General features: G+C 43.7%; 1 protein-coding gene across 2 annotated transcripts in view; it reads right to left on the bottom strand.

The window, feature by feature from the left end:
• Positions 1–19,128, bottom strand: part of LOC141232979 (solute carrier family 13 member 2-like) — a 145,060-nt gene that overhangs the window by 89,343 nt on the left and 36,589 nt on the right. The window contains exon 2 of one of the 2 annotated variants that reach the window (XM_073667848.1): positions 1,954–2,082. The exons of the other annotated variant lie outside the window; for it this stretch is intronic. Within the exon in view, the coding sequence (XP_073523949.1) occupies positions 1,954–2,082 (129 nt within the window). The remainder of the gene's footprint in view (positions 1–1,953; positions 2,083–19,128) is intronic. 2 annotated transcript variants of the gene reach the window in all.

Raw genomic sequence — 19,128 nt, 5'->3', positions numbered from 1 at the left:
GTGAGGAGGTAAATATATGAGGAGACAGTATGGTTAGCAGTGGGGATGTGAGAAGAGACAGTATGAGGAACGAGGGGGAGTGGGCACAGAATAGACACTGAGTAGTGTGAGGGGGTAGCATGAGAGGACAGTGTAAGGGCACAGCCAGGAGGGGACAGTATGCCAGGGAGGGGGAGTGTGATGAGGGGGCACAGTATAGAGACTGGGCCCTATAGAGGGGATGCAGTGTGAGAGGATAGTGTGAAGAGGGGGCACAGTTTGGAAAGGAGAGGGCAGTGTGAAGGGCATGTACCATAAGAGGGACAGTGTGGGGGTCATATTTTGTGCAGGGAATATAGTGAGGGGCAATTATTTATTCAGGTGCTCAGCATAGCGCAGATATTTTTATTCAGGAGCATTATAATGACACTGTTATCTTTAAGGGCATCGCGTAGGGGTGTGCTGCAGAAGACCGGAGAAGATGGAAGTCTATAGAGATGAGCTGTGGCTGAGAAATCTCATCATAGAGTCTGGTTAAAATGAAGAAAGAGAACGACTCCAGAGACAAGGTCATCTATAAGGTACCTGGATGTAAATTTTTTTGTGATACTGACTAATTCTCATGTTTTTATTTATGTTAGGAGCATTAAAGGGGTTGTCCAAGGTTGTGATGAGTCTACAGTCATTCTATGTGACTGCAGACTTCTGAATTCCCACAGTGCGCACTGCACGCTGTCAGGATTCTCTGCATAAATGTGGTCACGTGCTGACTCACACAATGACAATGAATTGAGTGAGACCAGACACATCTAGTCGGAATGTGGCCAGAAGTATACAAATTGCCTACTTGCACTCACATGACCGGCCACTTGCCACCGGCTAGGGAGAATCCTAAAAGTGTGCAGTGCATGCGCTGTGAGAATTCAGAAGTCTGCAGTCACATAAAATGACTGCAGACTTTCATCTCAAACCTTGGCAACCCCTTTAATTATAAAATGAAGCCCTGTAGCATGACAATCCTAATAGCGTGTAATATCCTCACTGTCAGGATTCAGCTCTGCTTGCAGGTTCCAGCAGTTATCACAGTCACTTCACTCATATATGATTTTCATACTTATGGTCAAGTGACAATGAACTTTTCTTCCTGCTCCTCTCAGTTTTTCACTGAACATTGAGAGAATCAGGAAGAGCAGCTTGTCGGCATGTGACTAAATGTGCAAATCGCATATGTGCTTGGAGATGGGGCGCCAAACTGAATTCTGGCCCCGGGTGCTGAAAAACCTAGATGCACCTCTGCTAACACACCCTCTCTCAGACAGTAATCATAGCATAAGCGGCATTTTATGATCTTAATATAAGATTTATTATTTTAAGTTCAATAACATTCAAAGATTCATACTGTAGAGTTATCAGGTACTGTAGCTAATGGGGAGGCAACCAAGGCTCTCCTCTCCAGCACAAGGAGGCTATGATTAGTGGCACAGCACATAGTACGTGAGATGTGCTTCTAGGGGCAGGAGGTCAAGAATGCATGACCAGTAGGGGGGGGCCAGCCATACACTGTGTGTGCGAGGCTATGTGCCCACGATGCAGAAATGCTCCGGATTTTTTCCTGAGCGTTTCTGCATCTCCCTGGCAGAAAAAACGCATGCGGATTGCACATGCGGATTGTACATGCGGATTGCACATGCGGATTGTACATGCGGATTGCACATGCGGATTGCACATGCGGATTGTACATGCGGATAGTACATGCGGATTGTACATGCGGATTGTACATGCGGATTGTTCATGCGTTTTCCTGACAGGGACATGCGGATGTGAAGCGTTCTTCATATGCATTTCCGCATGCAGATTGACAAGCGCTTTCCAGGCGATTTTAGCATCACTTGGAAAGTGCTTGTCAACTTGGTCACACTATATAAATCCATGCAAACGGCCTAATAGTTGATTACATGAAAGAAAGCAATTTACCGCTGTTGAGTCCATGATACCCATCATTGGAAATAACACCACTGGGAAGAGAGCAGTAACAGCCAATGGGAGAGCTTCTGTGCACCAGAAGAGAGCCATTATAATGATCACATAGCCACAGCTTGCCTCCTGCATAAAAAAAAAATAAGAAAAATCATTATTAGAATCCTAAAAAAATGAAATCCCATCTATAAGGGACTAGTGATGATGAAGCCTTGTCAACTATCAGCTTATCATCAGTGGACCTGCAATATATGGAGCGAGACCTTTGTTATTTTATAGCGTTCCTTCTCCCTGGCCATATTTAGGATTTCTGAAATCCCCAAACCCTTTATAGGTAATTTTTAGGCATGGGCAGTCAAACACCCCCAAGATATCTGCAGCAACATATTACTTGATTGAGACCTGTGCAACCCAAAGATATCCTTTGTACTGAAAAATAAAAATTGAAATGCGATTTTTGTTAATCACATTTGTTAAAACCTCGTTCACTTGCATTGTACTGAACTTTATTTCTCTTTTTTGATGTGGCATTAGCACCAAAAATTTTCTCCATATTTGGGATTACAATGGACGTTGGGGATTTTTCTTTATCACACTCTTTAGCGTTACTCTGCTGACTGTGACTTTTAGCTTTTCATTAGCCTGCAGCCGATAGACCGTGCAATTTTGGGAGAAAAAAACCCAAACAATTTTTGAATCATTAATTCCAAACACTAAAATAAGGTGTTATAGCACCTAAATATGCATTAAAGTGAATAACTTTATTTGCATTTCCTACACAAAAAGTGCAACCTATGTAGCAAACCGGACAAACTAATTAAAGGTCTATCATGTAGGACTAGTGCCGCTGGTGTCCAGCTTATAAAGAAATCCAGCCCACCTATGATGGAACAAAATAATGAAATTGACCAACACAGTGAACTGAGCTGATAAGTGTGGATGCCAGATGTTAGAGCCCACCGATTTGATATTGATGACCTACAGTATCTGATGATGAAAAAAAACACATATAAGAAAATGCAGTTTGTTTGCAATAATATCTGGAAATTGTATAGCTATGTATTCATAGTTTCATAGTTTTTAAGGTTGAAAGTAGACTTAAAGGGGTATTCCCATCTCCTAGATCCTTTCCCAATATGTAGTAGGTGTAATAAATAATATAAGCAAATATTTCCAATTAGAAATGTAGTATAGTTCTTCTGATTTCCTATGTCGCTTACCTCATCTGCAGGGCATTGCAGTAGCTTAGGTATCCATGGTTAAGACCACTCATATAGTGACAGTTAGTTTGTTAGTTAACTTTGAACGGTTGTAACCATTGATACCTAAGCTACTGCAATGCCTGCAAATCGGGTAAGTGAAATAGAAAATCAGAAGAACTATACTACATTTCTAATTGGAGGTATTTGTTAATATTATTATTATTACACCTTCTACATATTGGGATAGGATAATGGAGATGGGAATACCCCTAAAAGTCCATCGAGTTCTACCTATAGCCTAAAATGTTGATCCAGAGCAAGTCAAACTCCTATGAGGCAGACACTAATAGCTACATAATAGGAAAAAAATTTGTTTCTGAGTCGGCATACAGCAATCAGCAATTAACACCCCCTTACATAATCTAGTGCCCATAACATGTTATGCTATATTTTTCAAGAAAGGCATCCACTCCCTCCTTGAACTTTTGTTGTAGTGAATCAAACATTACAACATCATATGGCAGAAAGTTCAATAGTTTTCACTGCTCTTAGACTGCGTGCCCACTATGCGCTTTTTAAGCGCTTTCGCAGCTGCAATTCCGCTGCAGAAATGCTTAGAAAACGCTTGGTAGAAGGCCTGCCATGTTCCCCAATGATAATCCGCATTTGCTGTGCACATGCTGCGGAAATTTCCACTGCGGATTATCATTGCGGAAAAAAACGCAGCACTACCAATTATTTTGCGGAAGCGCTGAGTTTTCGCCTCCATTTACTTGCATTGGAACGCATGGAATCCGCATCACTACATGTGCACATGCAGATTCCACACGTTTCAATGTGCGGTTGGTACCTGGGTTTGGAGAAGATGAGACTCTGCTCCAGACCCGGGTACCATAGTACCTGTAAAAAAAAGAATAAAGTAAAAAATATACATTATACTTACCTTCTGATGGCCCCCGGTGTCCTTAGCGATGCAACTCAGCTTGCCAGCAGCTCGCGATGGTCTGAAAAGGACCTGCCATGACGTCATTTAGTCATGTGACGGGTCACGCGACCGCTGACGTCGGCAGGTCCTTTAGTGTACCGCGAGCTGCCGGCAAGCCAGGACGCATCGGATAAAGACACCGGGGGCCATCAGAGGGTAAGTATATATTTATTTTTTACCATTCTTTCGGTCACAGTATATAAATCCATGCTGTTTTCATGGATTTATATAGTGTGACCAAGTTGTCAAGCACTTTCCAAGTGATGCTAAAATCGCTTGGAAAGCACTTGACAACCCGCATGCGGAAATGCAAGTGAAGAAAGCTTCACATCCGCATGTCCCTGGCAGGAAAACGCATGTACAATCCGCATGTACAATCCGCATGTACAATCCGCATGTACAATCCGCATACGTTTTTCTGCCAGGGAGATGCAGAAACGCTCAGGAAAAAATCCTGAGCATTTCTGCATCGTGGGCACATAGCCGTACAGTAAAGAATCAGCGATTATGATTAATTCTTCCTTCCTCTAGATGTAGAGGATGCCCTCTTGTGACTGTTGCAGGCCTAAGTGTAAAAAGATCATTTGAAAAATCTCTGTCCTGTCCCCTCATATATTTGCATATTGTAATAAAATTGCTCCTAAGCCTTTTATTCTTCTAAACTGAATAACCCCAAGTTTGATATCCTGTTTTGGTAATGCTGTTCACCCATTCCGTTAATAGCCTTGGTCGCTGTTCTCTGCAACCGCTCAAGTTCAATTATGTTCTTCTTATGTACCAGAGACCAAAACTGTACACAGTATTTTAAGTATGGCTGCACTAGTGACTTGTATAGAGGCAAAACTATGCACTTGTCATGAGAATCTATGCCTCTTTTAATGCATCCCATTATTTTATTTGTCTTTGCAGCAGCTGCCTGGCACTGGTCACTAACGTTGGATTTGCCGTCCACCCATTCGCCAAGTTATTTTCAGTGACAGTTTTACTCAGTGTTTTATAATTCAGTACACAATTATACATTTTATTTTGTTTGCCCAAGTGCATGACTTTATATTTAGCATTTCTCAGCTCAAGCCTCCAACATATATAAATCCCTCTGTAACATTAAATTATCTTCCTCTGTGTTGATTACCTTGCAGAATTTAGTATCATCTGCTAATTTTGAAATTCTACTCTGTATGCCCTCTACAAAGTCAACATTAAATACGTTACAAAGAAAAGGGCCCAATTCTGACCCTTGTGGTACCCCACTGTTAACTGTGACCCAATCCGAGTGTGTTCCATTAAAGAAGCACTCCTATCAAAGTTTTTATCTTCTTAATATATTGCAATCATCATATTATATGGCACTGTGATCTTACAATTGCTCATTGTGATTTTCTACCCAGTTAATTCTTTTGTTTTCCATTAGGTCTATGACATTATGTGATTAAAAACTTTCAGCTGAATCTTTCTAAGCTTTATGTAGAAACAGGAAGTCAATTTTCCCTGCATGATTCATAAGTCACAGCAAAAGTCTCTGTAAGATTGAGGAGGCAGCAGCTGGGTCATGAGTTGAAGAGGGATATGATTTCTGCAGGGAAAAGAGACGTCCTGTTTCTACACAGAGCAGAGAAAAGAAAAGAATTTACTGGGTAGAAAGGCAAAATGAGCAATAGTAAGTACACAGTGCAATATAATATGATGATTACAATATATTAAGAGGATAACAACTTTGATGGGAGGAGGAGTGCTTCTTTAATAACCACCCTTTGTTATCTATTACTGAGCTAGTTGTTAACCCAGTTACAGATATTTTACCCTAGTCCCATTACTGTCATTTTATGTACCAACTACAGTCATGGCCAAAAGTATTGAGAATGACACCAAAATTATATTTTCACATGATCTGCTGGCCTCTGGTTTTTATTAGTATTTGTCTGATGTTAATATCACATACAGAAATATAATGGCAATCATATTATGAGTACCAATAGGTTATATTGACAGTTAGAATGAGTTAATGCAGCAAGTCAATATTTGCAGTGTTGCCCCTTCTTCTTCAAGACCTCTGTAATTCTCCCTGGCATACTCTCAATCAACTTTTGGACCAAATCCTGACTGATAGCAGTCCATTCTTGCATAATCAATGCTTGCATTTTGCCAGAATTTGTTGGTTTTTGTTTGTCCACCCGTCTCTTGATGATTGACCACAAGTTCTCAATGGGATTAAAATCTGGGGAGTTTCCAGACCATGGACCCAAAATCTCTATGTTTTGTTCCATGAGCCATTTTGTTATCACCTTTGCTTTATGGCAAGGTGCTCCATCATGCTGGAAAAGGCATTGTTGGGCGCCAAACTGCTCTTGGATGGTTGGGAGAAGTTGCTCTTGGAGGACATTCTGGTACCATTCTTTATTCATGGCTGTGTTTTTAGGCAAGACTGTGAGTGAGCCGATTCCCTTGGCTGGGAAGCAACCCCACACATGAATGGTTTCAGGATGCTTTACAGTTGGCATGAGACAAGACTGGTGGTAGCGCTCACCTCTTCTTCTCAGAATAAGCTGTTTTCCAGATGTCCCAAACAATCGAAAAGGGGATTCATCAGAGAAAATGACTTTGCCCCAGTCCTCAGCAGTCCACTCCCTGTACCTTTTGCAGAATATCAGTCGGTCCCTGATGTTTTTTCTGGAGAGAAGTGGCTTCTTTGCTGCCCTCCTTGAAACCAGCTCTTGCTCAAAGAGTCTCCGCCTCACAGTGCGTGCAGAAGCACTCACACCAGCCTGCTGCCATTCCTGAGCAAGCTCGGCACTGCTGGTAGTCCGATCCCGCAGCTGAAACAGTTTTAAGATACGGTCCTGGCGCTTGCTGGTCTTTCTTGGGCGCCCTGGAGCCTTTTTGACAACAATGGAAGCTCTCTCCTTGAAGTTCTTGATGATGCGATAGATTGTTGACTGAGGTGCAATCTTTGTAGCTGCGATACTCTTCCCTGTTAGGCCATTTTTGTGCAGTGCAATGATGGCTGCACGTGTTTCTTTAGAGATAACCATGGTTAACTGAAGAGAAACAATGATACCAAGAACCAGCCTCCTTTTAAAGTGTCCAGTGATGTCATTCTTACTTAATCATGACTGATTGATCGACAGCCCTGTCCTCATCAACACCCACACCTGTGTTAATGGATCAATCACTAAAACGATGTTAGCTGCTCCTTTTAAGGCAGGACTGCAATGATGTTGAAATGTGTTTTGGGGGTTAAAGTTCATTTTCTGGGCAAATATTGACTTTGCAAGTACAGTAATTGCTGTTATGCTGATCACTCTTTGACATTCAGGAGTATATGCAAATTGCCATTACAAAAAATGAAGCAGTAAACTTTGGAAAAGTTACTATTTGTCTCATTCTCAATACTTTTGGCCATGACTGTAGTGATGAGCGAGCACTAAAATGCTCAGGTACTCGTTGCTCGGGTCCAGCAAATTGGAATACTCGGGTGCTCCACCCGAGCAACGAGCCCAATGTAAGTCTATGGGAAACTCGAGCAGTTTTCAGGCGGCTCCCCCCGGCGGTCTGCAGAGGGCCTAAAAATTGCCCAAATCGATGGGAACAGTGCTCAAATGACATAGGAACAGCATGGGGAAGACCCCTGGAAGCATCTCTGACTCCCAGATCACTGCTGTCAACAACGTGGTCAGAGTATTATGCCACTTTTACGGACTTACAATAAAACATACAAAAACAAAACCAAAATGGATTTTCCTGGGAAATATGTTAAGGAACATCCTTTCCAGGGTAATGACTTGTATATAAGGCAAAATAAATAACCAAAAACAAAAATACTCCTCCACAACTTGGGCTATGTTCACACATAGCGTTTTTGATGCGTTTTTGCACTTTAGCATTGCTTTCAACCAAGACAAATGCATTCACCAGGAAATGTCATTTTAACATTTTACAACCTTATCTGGCCATGTGGTGTGTGACACATCATCAGACACATACATACAGTGCTGAAAGTCTTGGGAACAGCATGTTAAAGACCTCTGGAAGCATCTCTGACTCCCAGGTCACTGCCTAAAAGTGTGCCCATCATAAGTAATCCTTGGCGCATGCGAAGATGCCTCCCGCCATGCACCTGTCGTTGCAGACTTGCAAAAATCACCGTCCACGTCCTTGTCCCACTGCACCATTCAGTTGTCCCTACCCCATTCCTTGGAATGCAAGCGCAAGTATGCAGGCAGCCACCCACCCCAGGCTGCAATACTATACTGCCAAATTTTAGACAGCTGCTGGCACTTGAAATGTGGCCTTTTAGGCTCATGGAGGCGGAAGCTTTTCATAACCTTATGCCAGCGGCAGCCGGGTGTCTATACTCGATCCCCAGCCGCCACTATATTTCTCTGTTCCCACAACATTACCCGTGCCCTCCCCAGTGCACTTACTGGGAAGGACCGCCTAACCACAAACACGTGGACAGGTGAATGTAGCCAGGGGCGGTACGGAGCCAGTCCACAACTTTTTTTGCTGAGAGTTGTATTTAGCTCGGTGAAAGGACTGGTATAGAGGGAAACCGTATCTACTCCGGCTGTCATTTCTCTGTCAACAGGTTCCGCCCATTGTCACACACGACCATGCCTGGCTGTATGTTCAGCGGTGAGAGCCACAGATCAGCCTGCTGTGTTACAGCTTTCAACAACTATGCAGCGCTGGGCAGTTTGTCAATTAAGCATCAAGCATATTATCTTCAGCACAGCCTGTTGCCGCTTGGCCAAGGCAGTGCTGCAGTGCTGTCAGCTTGTGACTGATGTGGTCATTTCGGAGATGGAGGTGCATGAGCTGAACAACGTGATTACATTGAGGTTAAATTGGTGACGCTGTTTTTTATACTAAAGAAAGATCCTATTGTTTTGTTTTTTTACGTTATTTTTTAAGACAAATGCATTCACCGGGAAATGTCATTTTAACATTTTACAACCTTATCTGGCAATGTGGTGTGTGACACATCATCAGACACATTCTGTTGTATTTATGATGGAGGGACTCTGAAAGTCATAAAGCCTATTTTTATAGAGCCATCAGACGGCCTTTACCATTTTTAAAAGGCCAGCAGTCGGCCCTCGCTATTGTTAGAGAGCCATCAGCCGGCTATGCTTTGATTTTCTTATTATTAACAAGTGGGTCTCCTATACTGTTATTGCGTATCCAGTGACTTCAAGGGCTGCCAAAAATTTGGACGCACACCCAATACCCCTTTGAAGAGACATAGAGGAGGGTCTCAATAAAAAAAAACGTTCCCATTATAAAGGAGCGGGTCTCCTATAGTGGTAATGCCCATGCTGTGAATGCAAGGGCTGCCAAAATTTGGGGAAAACCCCACTAAGAATTTAAAGACACATAGAGCAGGGCCACAGTAACGACAAATTCCAATTAGAAAAGAGAGAGTCTGCTATACAGTTATAGGGTATGCAGTGATTCCAACGGCTGACGAATTTTAGGAAAAACCCCACTAAGAATTTAAAGACACATAGAGCAGGGCCACAGTAACAAGGTATGACATGTTCCCATTAGAAAGGAGAGGGTCTGCTATACAGTTATAGGGTATGCAGTGAGTCCAACGGCTGACAATTTTAGGAAAAACCCCACTAAGAAGTTAAAGACACATAGAGCAGGGCCACAGTAACAAGGTACGACATGTTCCCATTAGAAAGGAGAGGGTCTGCTATACAGTTATAGGGTATGCAGTGAGTCCAACGTCTGACCAATTTTAGGAAAAACCCCACTAAGAATTTAAAGACACATAGAGCAGGGCCACAGTAACGAAAAATTCCCATTAGAAAGGAGAGAGTCTCCCATAGTGTTGGCCTATGCAGTGAATGCAAGGGCTGCCAAAAATTTGGAGGCACTTCAATGACCCTTGGAAGAGACGTGGAGGAGGGCCTCATAAAAAAATGTTCCCATTAGAAAGGAGCGGGTCTCCTATACTTGTAATGCCCATGCACTAAGTGTATGGGCTGACAAACATTTACCCCTGGGGGGTATACATGAACATACTGCATAAAAAAAAATTTTTACGGGCATCATAAACACCTTTTAAAAAAATTAGGTGGGTGTTGCATCACAGACCACGGTCACCCTGGTGATATGGTGGTGGAGGATGAGGAGAAGGAGGAGGACAAGAGCAAATAACCAAAATCAGGAAGCGTATACCCATGTGTGGGTGTGAAAAGGTGCATGAGAATACACCTCCCAAGAAAAGACACTGGATTGGAGTTTATGTTACGCTGCTATCATTCGGTGGTGTTGAGAAGTCTGGCCCAATCCAGCCCTTGTTCATTTTTATAAGAGTCAGCCTGTCAGCATTTTCAGTTGACAGGCGGAAGCACTTATCAGTTATAATTCCACCAACGGCACTAAAATCCCGTTCTGATAAAACGCTGGCGGCAGGGCAGGCCAGGACCTCCAAGGCATAGAGAGCCAGTTCATTCCACGTATCCAGCTTGGATACCCAATAATTATAAGGCACAGAGGAATCACGGAGGACGTTGGTATAGTCGGCAAGGTACTCCCTCAGCATCTTCCCAAACTTTGCACTCAGAGTACCCCGCACCTCAGGGCCTGTGCGATGGGAGGGTCTGAGAAAACTCAGAACTTTGACAGTGTTCCCTGCCTCTGCTGGATTGAAGTTGTGTCTCTCTCGCCTGTACTCCTTGGCTGTCCAATGAAGTGTGCCCTCTGCCGCCAGCGTTTTCAGAAGGGAATTTTTTTAATAGTTTGGCAACAAGGGCCTTCTGGTTCAGCCCCATTTTTGTAGACCTGTCCACCTCAGGAATAAGAGATATAAAGTTCTCCTTATAGCGTGGGTCTAGAAGTGTCACCAACCAGTAATGACTGTCACCCAAAATTTTGAGAACGCAAGGGGAAAGGCAGCGTAACATAAACTCAGCCATGTGTGCCAGACTACTAACAGGCAAGACTTCCGTGTCCTCACCAAGAGGATGACTGACCATGCTCTCCTCCTCCTCCTCTCTGTCCTCGGGTCATCCTCGTCTAACAGACGGTATGACAGCTGTGCAGGTAGTACCGTCTATAGTGCATGAAACTAGCTCCTGTCCTTCCTCCTCCTCTTCCTCATTGTCACCCAATCCACGTTGGGATGAGATGAGGCTTGGCTGTGTGTAATCACCCTGTATGGTTCCTTGCTCCATTTCATCGTGCTCCACCTGCAATGCATCCTCTTTGATTGTGAGCAGAGAGCGATTCAGAAGACAGAGAAGCGGGATAGTGACACTAATTATGGCGTCATTGCCGCTCACCATCTTGGTGGGGTCCTCAAAGTTTTGGAGGATGGTACAGATGTCTGACATCCATGTCCACTCCTGAGGTCTTATGTGTGGAGTCTGAACTGAACACCAATGCCTTGTTGATTCTGGGAGGATGTGTTCCGTCCCAAGGTCTGACTGGGTCTCGGCTTCCACTATGTTAACCCAGTGTGCCGTCAGCGAGATGTACCGTCCCTGCCCACAAGCACTTGTCCACGTGTCCGTGGTTAGGTGGACTTTACCGGTAACTGCGTTGTTGAGAGCACGGCTAATGTTTTGGGACAAGTGCTTGTGTAATGCGGGAACGGCACACCGGGAGAAATAGTGGTGGCTAGGGACCGAGTACCGAGGGACGGCCACCACCATCAGGTTGCGGAATGCTTCCGTCTCCACGAGCCTAAAAGGCAACATTTCGAGCGCAAGCAGTAGTGTGGCCTGTGGGGCGTTGGCTGCATATTTGCGCACGCGTTCCAATGACTGGGGTATGGACAACTGAATGCTGCGCTGAGACAAGGACATGGACGTGCTTCCTGATGCTGCTACTTGAGAGTGTGCAATGACAGGTACAGGGCAGGAGGCGTCTTCGCATGCACCATGGACAGGGGATTGGCTTGCATGCACAACAGCGGAAGAAGCAATGGTGCCACCCGCAGACAATGTTCCTGGACCCTGGGGTTTGGCCCACAAAGTCGGGTGCTTTTCTGCCATGTGCCTGATCATGCTGGTGGTGGTCAGGCTGGTCGTTTTGCCACCCCTGCTGATGCTGGCCTGGCAGGTGGTGCAAATGGCCATTTTGGGGTTATCGGCAGAGTCTTTAAAAAACAACCAGACTCGGGAAGACCTAACAGTTGTACTGGCAACTTCCTTCGTGTTGGTGTTACGGGGAACGGTTGCCTGCCTTCTGTCTGCGGCCACCACACTGCTTCATCCTGCCTGTTGGGGTGCTCTGCCTCCCTCCCCCTGTGTACTGCTGTCCTCACTCTGCATGTCCTCCTGCCAGGTTAGGTCAGTTACTATATCATCCACCACCTCGTCTTCCACTTCCGCACACTGGTCCTCCTCCTGATTTTCTGGCAATTGTGTCTCATCATCGTCCACCTCTTGTGACACTTTCCCACTGTCGCCTTCGTGTGACCGTGGCTGCTCAAATATTTGGGCATCGCTACATGCGATCTCCTCTTGCCCCGCTTCAAGTGGACCGGGCGAGAGTCCCGAATCTATAAATGGAAAAGTGAACAGCTCTTCAGAGTGTCCAAGTGTGGGATCAGTTGTCTCTGGGTACTCGGCATGGTGGGAGGAAGGAGGATCAGGGTGAGGAATATGCAGTCTAGACTCACGGCTACTGAGACTTGACCGTGTGGAAGACAGTGTGGTGGTGGTGGCTAAGTGACTGGAAGCATTATCCGCTATCCAACCAACAACATTTTGTCACTGCTCTGGGTTCAATAGTGGTGTGCTGCGGTCCCCTAGAAATTGGGACAGGAAGGTCAGGCGAGAAGATGTGGGTGTTTGTTGTGGCACAATTTCGGCTTGCCCACGGCCTTGTCCTCGGCCTCTGCATGCACCATTACCATCCCGTCCAGTTCCCCGTCCCTTGCCACGTGCCTTGCCCATTTTAAATGGAGGACAGTATCATCCACGCTCACTACAAATGACTGAGTTTGGAGCGAACTTATATGTGATCCGTGTGATGGAGAAAACAGGGTTTTAAATACCTGGCCTGTAGGTAAGTAGTTTGAACAGCAAACTGCGGTGAATTGCTTCACTGACACACTAAAGGAAATTTTTAATGGAGGGCAGAAATGGCAGTATTTTCTGACAACGTATATGTGATCCGTGTGACGGAGAAAACACAGTTTTAAATAGCTGGATTTCTAGCGCTCTAATATGGAAAGGACCTGGCTGTATTCTGCAGTGCCAACAAGCAAATGGCGCAGAAAAAATGGTGTTCTCTGGATTGCTTTTTAAGCAAATAATGAGGATTAAGATCCAAAGAAAAGTATTCCTGGTCCCTGAGACCTGGGCCTTTGTATGGAAATATCTGACAGCAGCAGAAGGCAGAATTGGAATGGAGCCTCTTGTGCTATATGCACTGCAGTCTGCTATATAGACTGCCTGCCTTTACACCCTGCCTGCCTGATATCTCTGCAGATAGCTTAGTCCTCAGAAGGACTGTTTGTTAAGATGGATATGTGTAATGTACGGTTTTTCTTCCTACACTACCTAATACACAATCAAATCTCTCCCTAACGCAGGAGCAGCTCTACCTACTCTGTCTGATCCGGAGTGACTGTGACGAGCATGGCGGCGCCAGGTCTGATATAGACCTGATGACGATGTGCAGCCAGCCAATCACTGTAATGCCCACAACCAACATGGCTACGGCATTACAGTGCATGGCTGGCTAAAAAGCGCCAAACATGCAGGGAGGGGACCAGAGTTCCCGCCCGAGCAACCCGGAAATACTCGGCGAGCGCCGAGCATCTCGAGCAGTGAAATGCTCGGGCAAGCACCAAGCAGTAGCGAGCATGCTCGCTCATCACTAGTACCAACCTTTTGTGTGGCACCGTATCAAAAACCATTAAAAACTCCATATAGACAACATCCACTGCGCTTCCATGGTCCAGTCTGGAACTTGCCTCGACATAGAAGCTGATCAGATTAGTTTGACCAGAGAGATCCCTCATAAACCCATATTGATGCTGGGTCATGAGGCTATTCTTATTGAGATACTCCAGGATAGCATCTCTTAGAAAACCCTCAAGGATTTTACCCACAATAGAGGTTACATTTACAGGCCTATATTTTCCAGGCTCAGAGTTTATTCCTTTTTTGAATATTGGAAGCACTTTTGCTATGGGCCAGTACTGTGGTACAGACCCTTTTATTATTGAATCTTTGAAATTTAACCCCTTTATAACCCAAGGTGGTTTGCACGTTAATGACCAGGCCAATTTTTACAATTCTGACTACTGTCACTTTATGAGGTAATTACTCTGGAACGCTTCAACGGATCCCCCTGATTCTGAGATATTTTTTTTTTCGTGACATATTGTACATCATGATTGTGGTAAAATTTCTTTGATATCACTTGCGTTTATTTGTGAAAAAAACTGAAATTTGGCAAAAATTTTGAACATTTTGCAATACCCCATATGTGGGGGAAAACAATTGTTTGGGTGCACGGCAGGGTTCGGAAGGGAAGGAGCGCTATTTGACTTTTTGATTGTAAAATTTGCTTGAATAATTAGCGGACGCCACATTGCGTTTGGAGAGCCCCTGATGTGCCTAAACAGTGGAAACCCCCCACAAGTGACACCATTTTGGAAACTAGAACCCTCAGGGAACTTATCTAGATGTGTGGTGAGCACCTTGAACTCCCAGGTGCTTCACAGAAATTTATAACATTGAGCTGTAAAAATAACATTTTCACATTTTTGCCACAAAAATGTTTTTCAGCCCCCAATTTTGCATTTTGATAAAGGTAACAGGAGAAATTTCACCATGCAGTTTGTTGTGCAATTTCTGCAGCGTAAGCAGATACCCCATATGTGGGGGAAAACCACTGCTTGGGCACACGGCAGGGTTCGGAAGGGAAGGAGCACCATTTAACTTTTTGAATGTAAAATTTGCTTGAATAATTAGCGGATGTGCCCCTGATGTGCCTAAACAGTGGAAACCCCCCACAAGTGACACCATTTTGGAAACTAGACCCCTCAGGGAACTTATCTAGATGTGTGGTGAGCACCCCGAACCCCCAAGTGCTTCACAGAAGTTTATAACATGGAGCCGTGGAAATAAAAAAAATCAAACTTTTTTCCACAAAAATTATGTTTTAGCCCCGATTTTTATTTTCACAAGGGTAAGAGGAGAAAATGGACCCCAAAAACTTTTGTGCAATTTCTCCTGAGTACACCAATACCCCATATGTGTGGAAAATACAGTGTTTAGGCTCACGGCAGAATTCAGAAGGGAAGGAACACTGTGTGACTTTTTGAATGCAAAATTTGCTGGAAACGAGAGCGGACGCCATGTCGCGCCCCTGATGTGCCTAAATAGTGGAAACCCTCCAATTGACCCCATTTTGGAAACTACACCCCTTAAGGATTTTATCAAGGGGTATAGTGAACATTTTGAACCCAGAGGTACGACACAGAATTTGATAACATTAGGTCAACATATTGAATAAGTTGTCATTAGTCTTGAGCGCAAGTGCCCAACCCTAACCCTAGCCCAACCCTAACCCCAACCCTAACCCTAGCCAAAACCCTAGCCTAACCCTAACCCCAACCCTAACCCCAGCCCAACCCTAACCTTAGACCAACCCTAACCCTAGACCAACCCTAACTCTAACCCTAGTCCAACCCCAACCCTAACCCTAGCCCAACCCTAACCCCAACCCTAACCTAAGCACAACCTTAAACCTAACCCGAGAGTTTATTTTTTACGCCGTTCCTCGTGCGGTATAAGTGATTAGATTACTTTATTCTTCGGGCCGGTGCGATTACAGCGATACCAGATTCATATTGGGTTTTTATGACTGACAGCTGTCACACTAAAAGACGCATTTTTTTGTAAAATCTAGTTTTTGCATCGCCATATTTTGAGAGCTATAATTTTTCCATATTTTGGCCGACAGAATCATGTGACGGCTTGTTTTTTGTGGGATGAGTTGACATTTTTATTGGTGCCATTTTCAGGCATGTGACATTTTTTGATCGCTTTCCATTCTGATTTTTGGGAGTCAGAATTAACAAAAACCAACAATTCAGGAATTGTTGTTTTTTTAAAAAAATTTTATGCTGTTCTGCGTGTGGTAAAATTTATAAGGTAGCTTTATTCTTCGGGTCAGTACGTTTACAGCGGTACCACATTGATATCGTTTTTCTATGTTTTGGCGCTTTTACACAATAAAAGCTATTTTATAGAAAAAATGTTTTTTTTGCATCACTTTATTCTGAGAGCTATAACTTTTTGATTTTTCGGATAATGGAGCTGTATGGCTGCTTGTTTTTTGCGGGACAAGATGATGTTTTCAGCGGTACCATTTTTATTTATATTTGTGTTTTTGATTGCGTGTTATTCCATTTATTGTTTGGCGGTATGATGATAAAGCATTGTTTTTTGCTTAGTTTTTTATTTATTTTACCGTGTTCACTAAAGGGGTTAACTAGTGGGATAGTTTTATAGGTCAGGTTGTTCCGGATGCGTCGATACCAAATATGTGTACTTTTATTGTTTTGGGTTTTTTTTTCATAATAATATTTATTGATGGTTACATTATATTTTTATTTTTGTTGGATTATTTTTTTTTATTTTTCTTTAATATTTGTACAATTTTTTTTTTCACTTCCTGACACTTTTTTTTTTATACTTTGTCCCACTATGGGACTTTCACTTTTTTTATTCTGATTGCCTGCATAGCACAGGAATGCAGCACCATTCCTGTGCTATACAGGCTGTCAGCGCTGCACAGGGAGAAGATATTTTGGTCATGCACTGCGCATGACCAAAATATCTTCCTGCTGTCTGGTGACCTGGATGTTGTCATGACGACATCAGGTCGTCATGGCAACATCCGGGAAGCCGCGGCAGACAGCGCTGGAGGCCGGAAGAGAAGGTGAGTATTGCGATCACCTCCCCTTGCCACCGCAATGCTGCGATCGACTTCGATCGCAGCATTGCGGGGGTTAATGTGCCGGGAGCGGTGCGGGACCTCTCCTAGCACATAGTACCGGTTGTCAGCTGTGACAATCGGCTGACACCTGGCGGCGATCGCGCCCGCACAGCCTGTGTGCGCGCGCAATCGCAGTGACGTATTAATATGGGTCAGGCTCTTAAAGCCCAGGGCGTAGACGCGTATTAATACATCTTGGGCTTTAGAGTGGTTAAAAATAGTAGTCTGTTTACTTAATTCCTGCAGTACTCGGGGGTGTATACCATCCAGGCCCAGGGATTTGTCTACTTTATTGTTGCTTTTGAGATGGTGCCTTACCTCTTGCTGGATTAGGCAGGTGACATTTAATGGAGAATTTATGGTATCCCAAATAATGTTGTCTGTCATGGGATTTTCTTGTAAATACTGTAGAGAAAAGGGCATTTAGCAGATTGGCATTCTTCTCCGCCGTTTCACCTAGACTATTTTTGAGGGGGCAACACTATAATTTTTGTGTTTCTTTCTGTTTATGTAGTTGAAAAATATAACATTATTTTTACTTTCTTTGGAAATGAGTCTCTGTCTTAATCTTTTCTGCCTTGGTTTGCTTTTTACCCAATTTATTTCCAATTTACATCTGTTTTATAGTGCATTAGAACCCAGCCAATTACTTTTATTGCAACAATTTAATGGTGCATTTGGAGGAAGTTTCAAGGTCCACAAAGCTAATATTTATCAAATTATGTTATGCCAAGCCAGTCAACAACTAATAATCATTGAAATTCTAAGGTTCATCTGAAGGTGATGTGATTCTTAAGAAGAACCTGCTACATTTGGGGTTATGACTGAGCATCTCTTAATGTTGAGAAGAGTACAATGTTAGGGCTCGTCTTTTTATTTTATACATTTTACTGACATTGGCAGTGTTGGTGGACAGTTTAAAACAGTGCTTAGCCTTACTCTACAAATAATTTAAGCTAGAAAATGTCAAGAACCACATAACCAAGAAAAGAGAAACAATAGTCCATCATTACTTTAAGACTGGAAGGTCAGTCATTCTGGAAAATTACAAGAATCTTGAAGATATCCTTAAGTACAGTCATGAAAACCGTTAATTGCAATGATGAAACTGGCTCTCATGAGGACTACCTCAAGAAAGGAAGACCAATAATTACCTCTGCTGCAGAAGATAATGTCATCAAAGTTACCAGCCTCAGAAACTGCAAATTGAAAGCACCTCAGATAACAGCTCTCATAAATGATGCACAAACATCATGTTACAGACACATCTAAACATCACCTGTCCAGAGGAGACTGAGAAAGCAGGCCTTTATTTCTACAAATAAGCCTTTACCAAAGACTGGAAAAAACTTGTTTGGGCCAAATAATACAAGGATTGGGCATTAAATCAGTGGAAATCAGTACTGCAGTCTGTTTAGTCACAATTTTAGATTTTTGGTACCAACTGCCAAGTATTTGTAAGATGCAAAAAAAGGGAAGCAGGTGGTTTCTATATCTGTTTTGCCCACTGTGAAACAGGAGAAAGGAGCGATACGGTGGGGGTGCTTTTCTGGTTACACTGTGATTTATTCCAAATTCAAGTCACACTTACCCAGCATGGCTGACACAGCAATCTGAAATTACATACCATCTCTTCAGGCTTGCACTTAGTGGGACTATTTTGTCGCAACATGACAGTGACCCGAAATACATCTCCAGTTTATCGAAGAGCTGCTTGACCAAGAAGGAGAGACATGGAGTGCTGCATCAGATGACATGGATGACACCACACCATCTAGGGAAGGTGTCACTGACTGCAGCAGCAGGGTCTGCTCTGAGCGCTTAATAAACAGTGTACGGCTTTGCAGAACAGCTGCCTTGTTGTGATACTACAGGCTCTATTCCCCTTTAAGAATATGTAGCAGAACATCTGTGTCTCTCAATCAGGGCAGGACTGGCCATCTGGCAATTCTGGCAAATGCCAGAAGGGCCTGTCTGGTCGTGGGCCGCCTTGTCTGCTACTTTGTTATC

Source organism: Phyllobates terribilis, unplaced genomic scaffold (genome assembly GCF_046119375.1).
Source record: "Phyllobates terribilis strain yellow unplaced genomic scaffold, ASM4611937v1 Scaffold_2__4_contigs__length_985480577, whole genome shotgun sequence".
Classification (NCBI taxonomy): Eukaryota; Metazoa; Chordata; class Amphibia; order Anura; family Dendrobatidae; genus Phyllobates; species Phyllobates terribilis.
The sequence above is the reverse complement of the archived record's forward strand: the minus strand, read 5'-3'. Positions and strand labels throughout refer to the sequence as shown.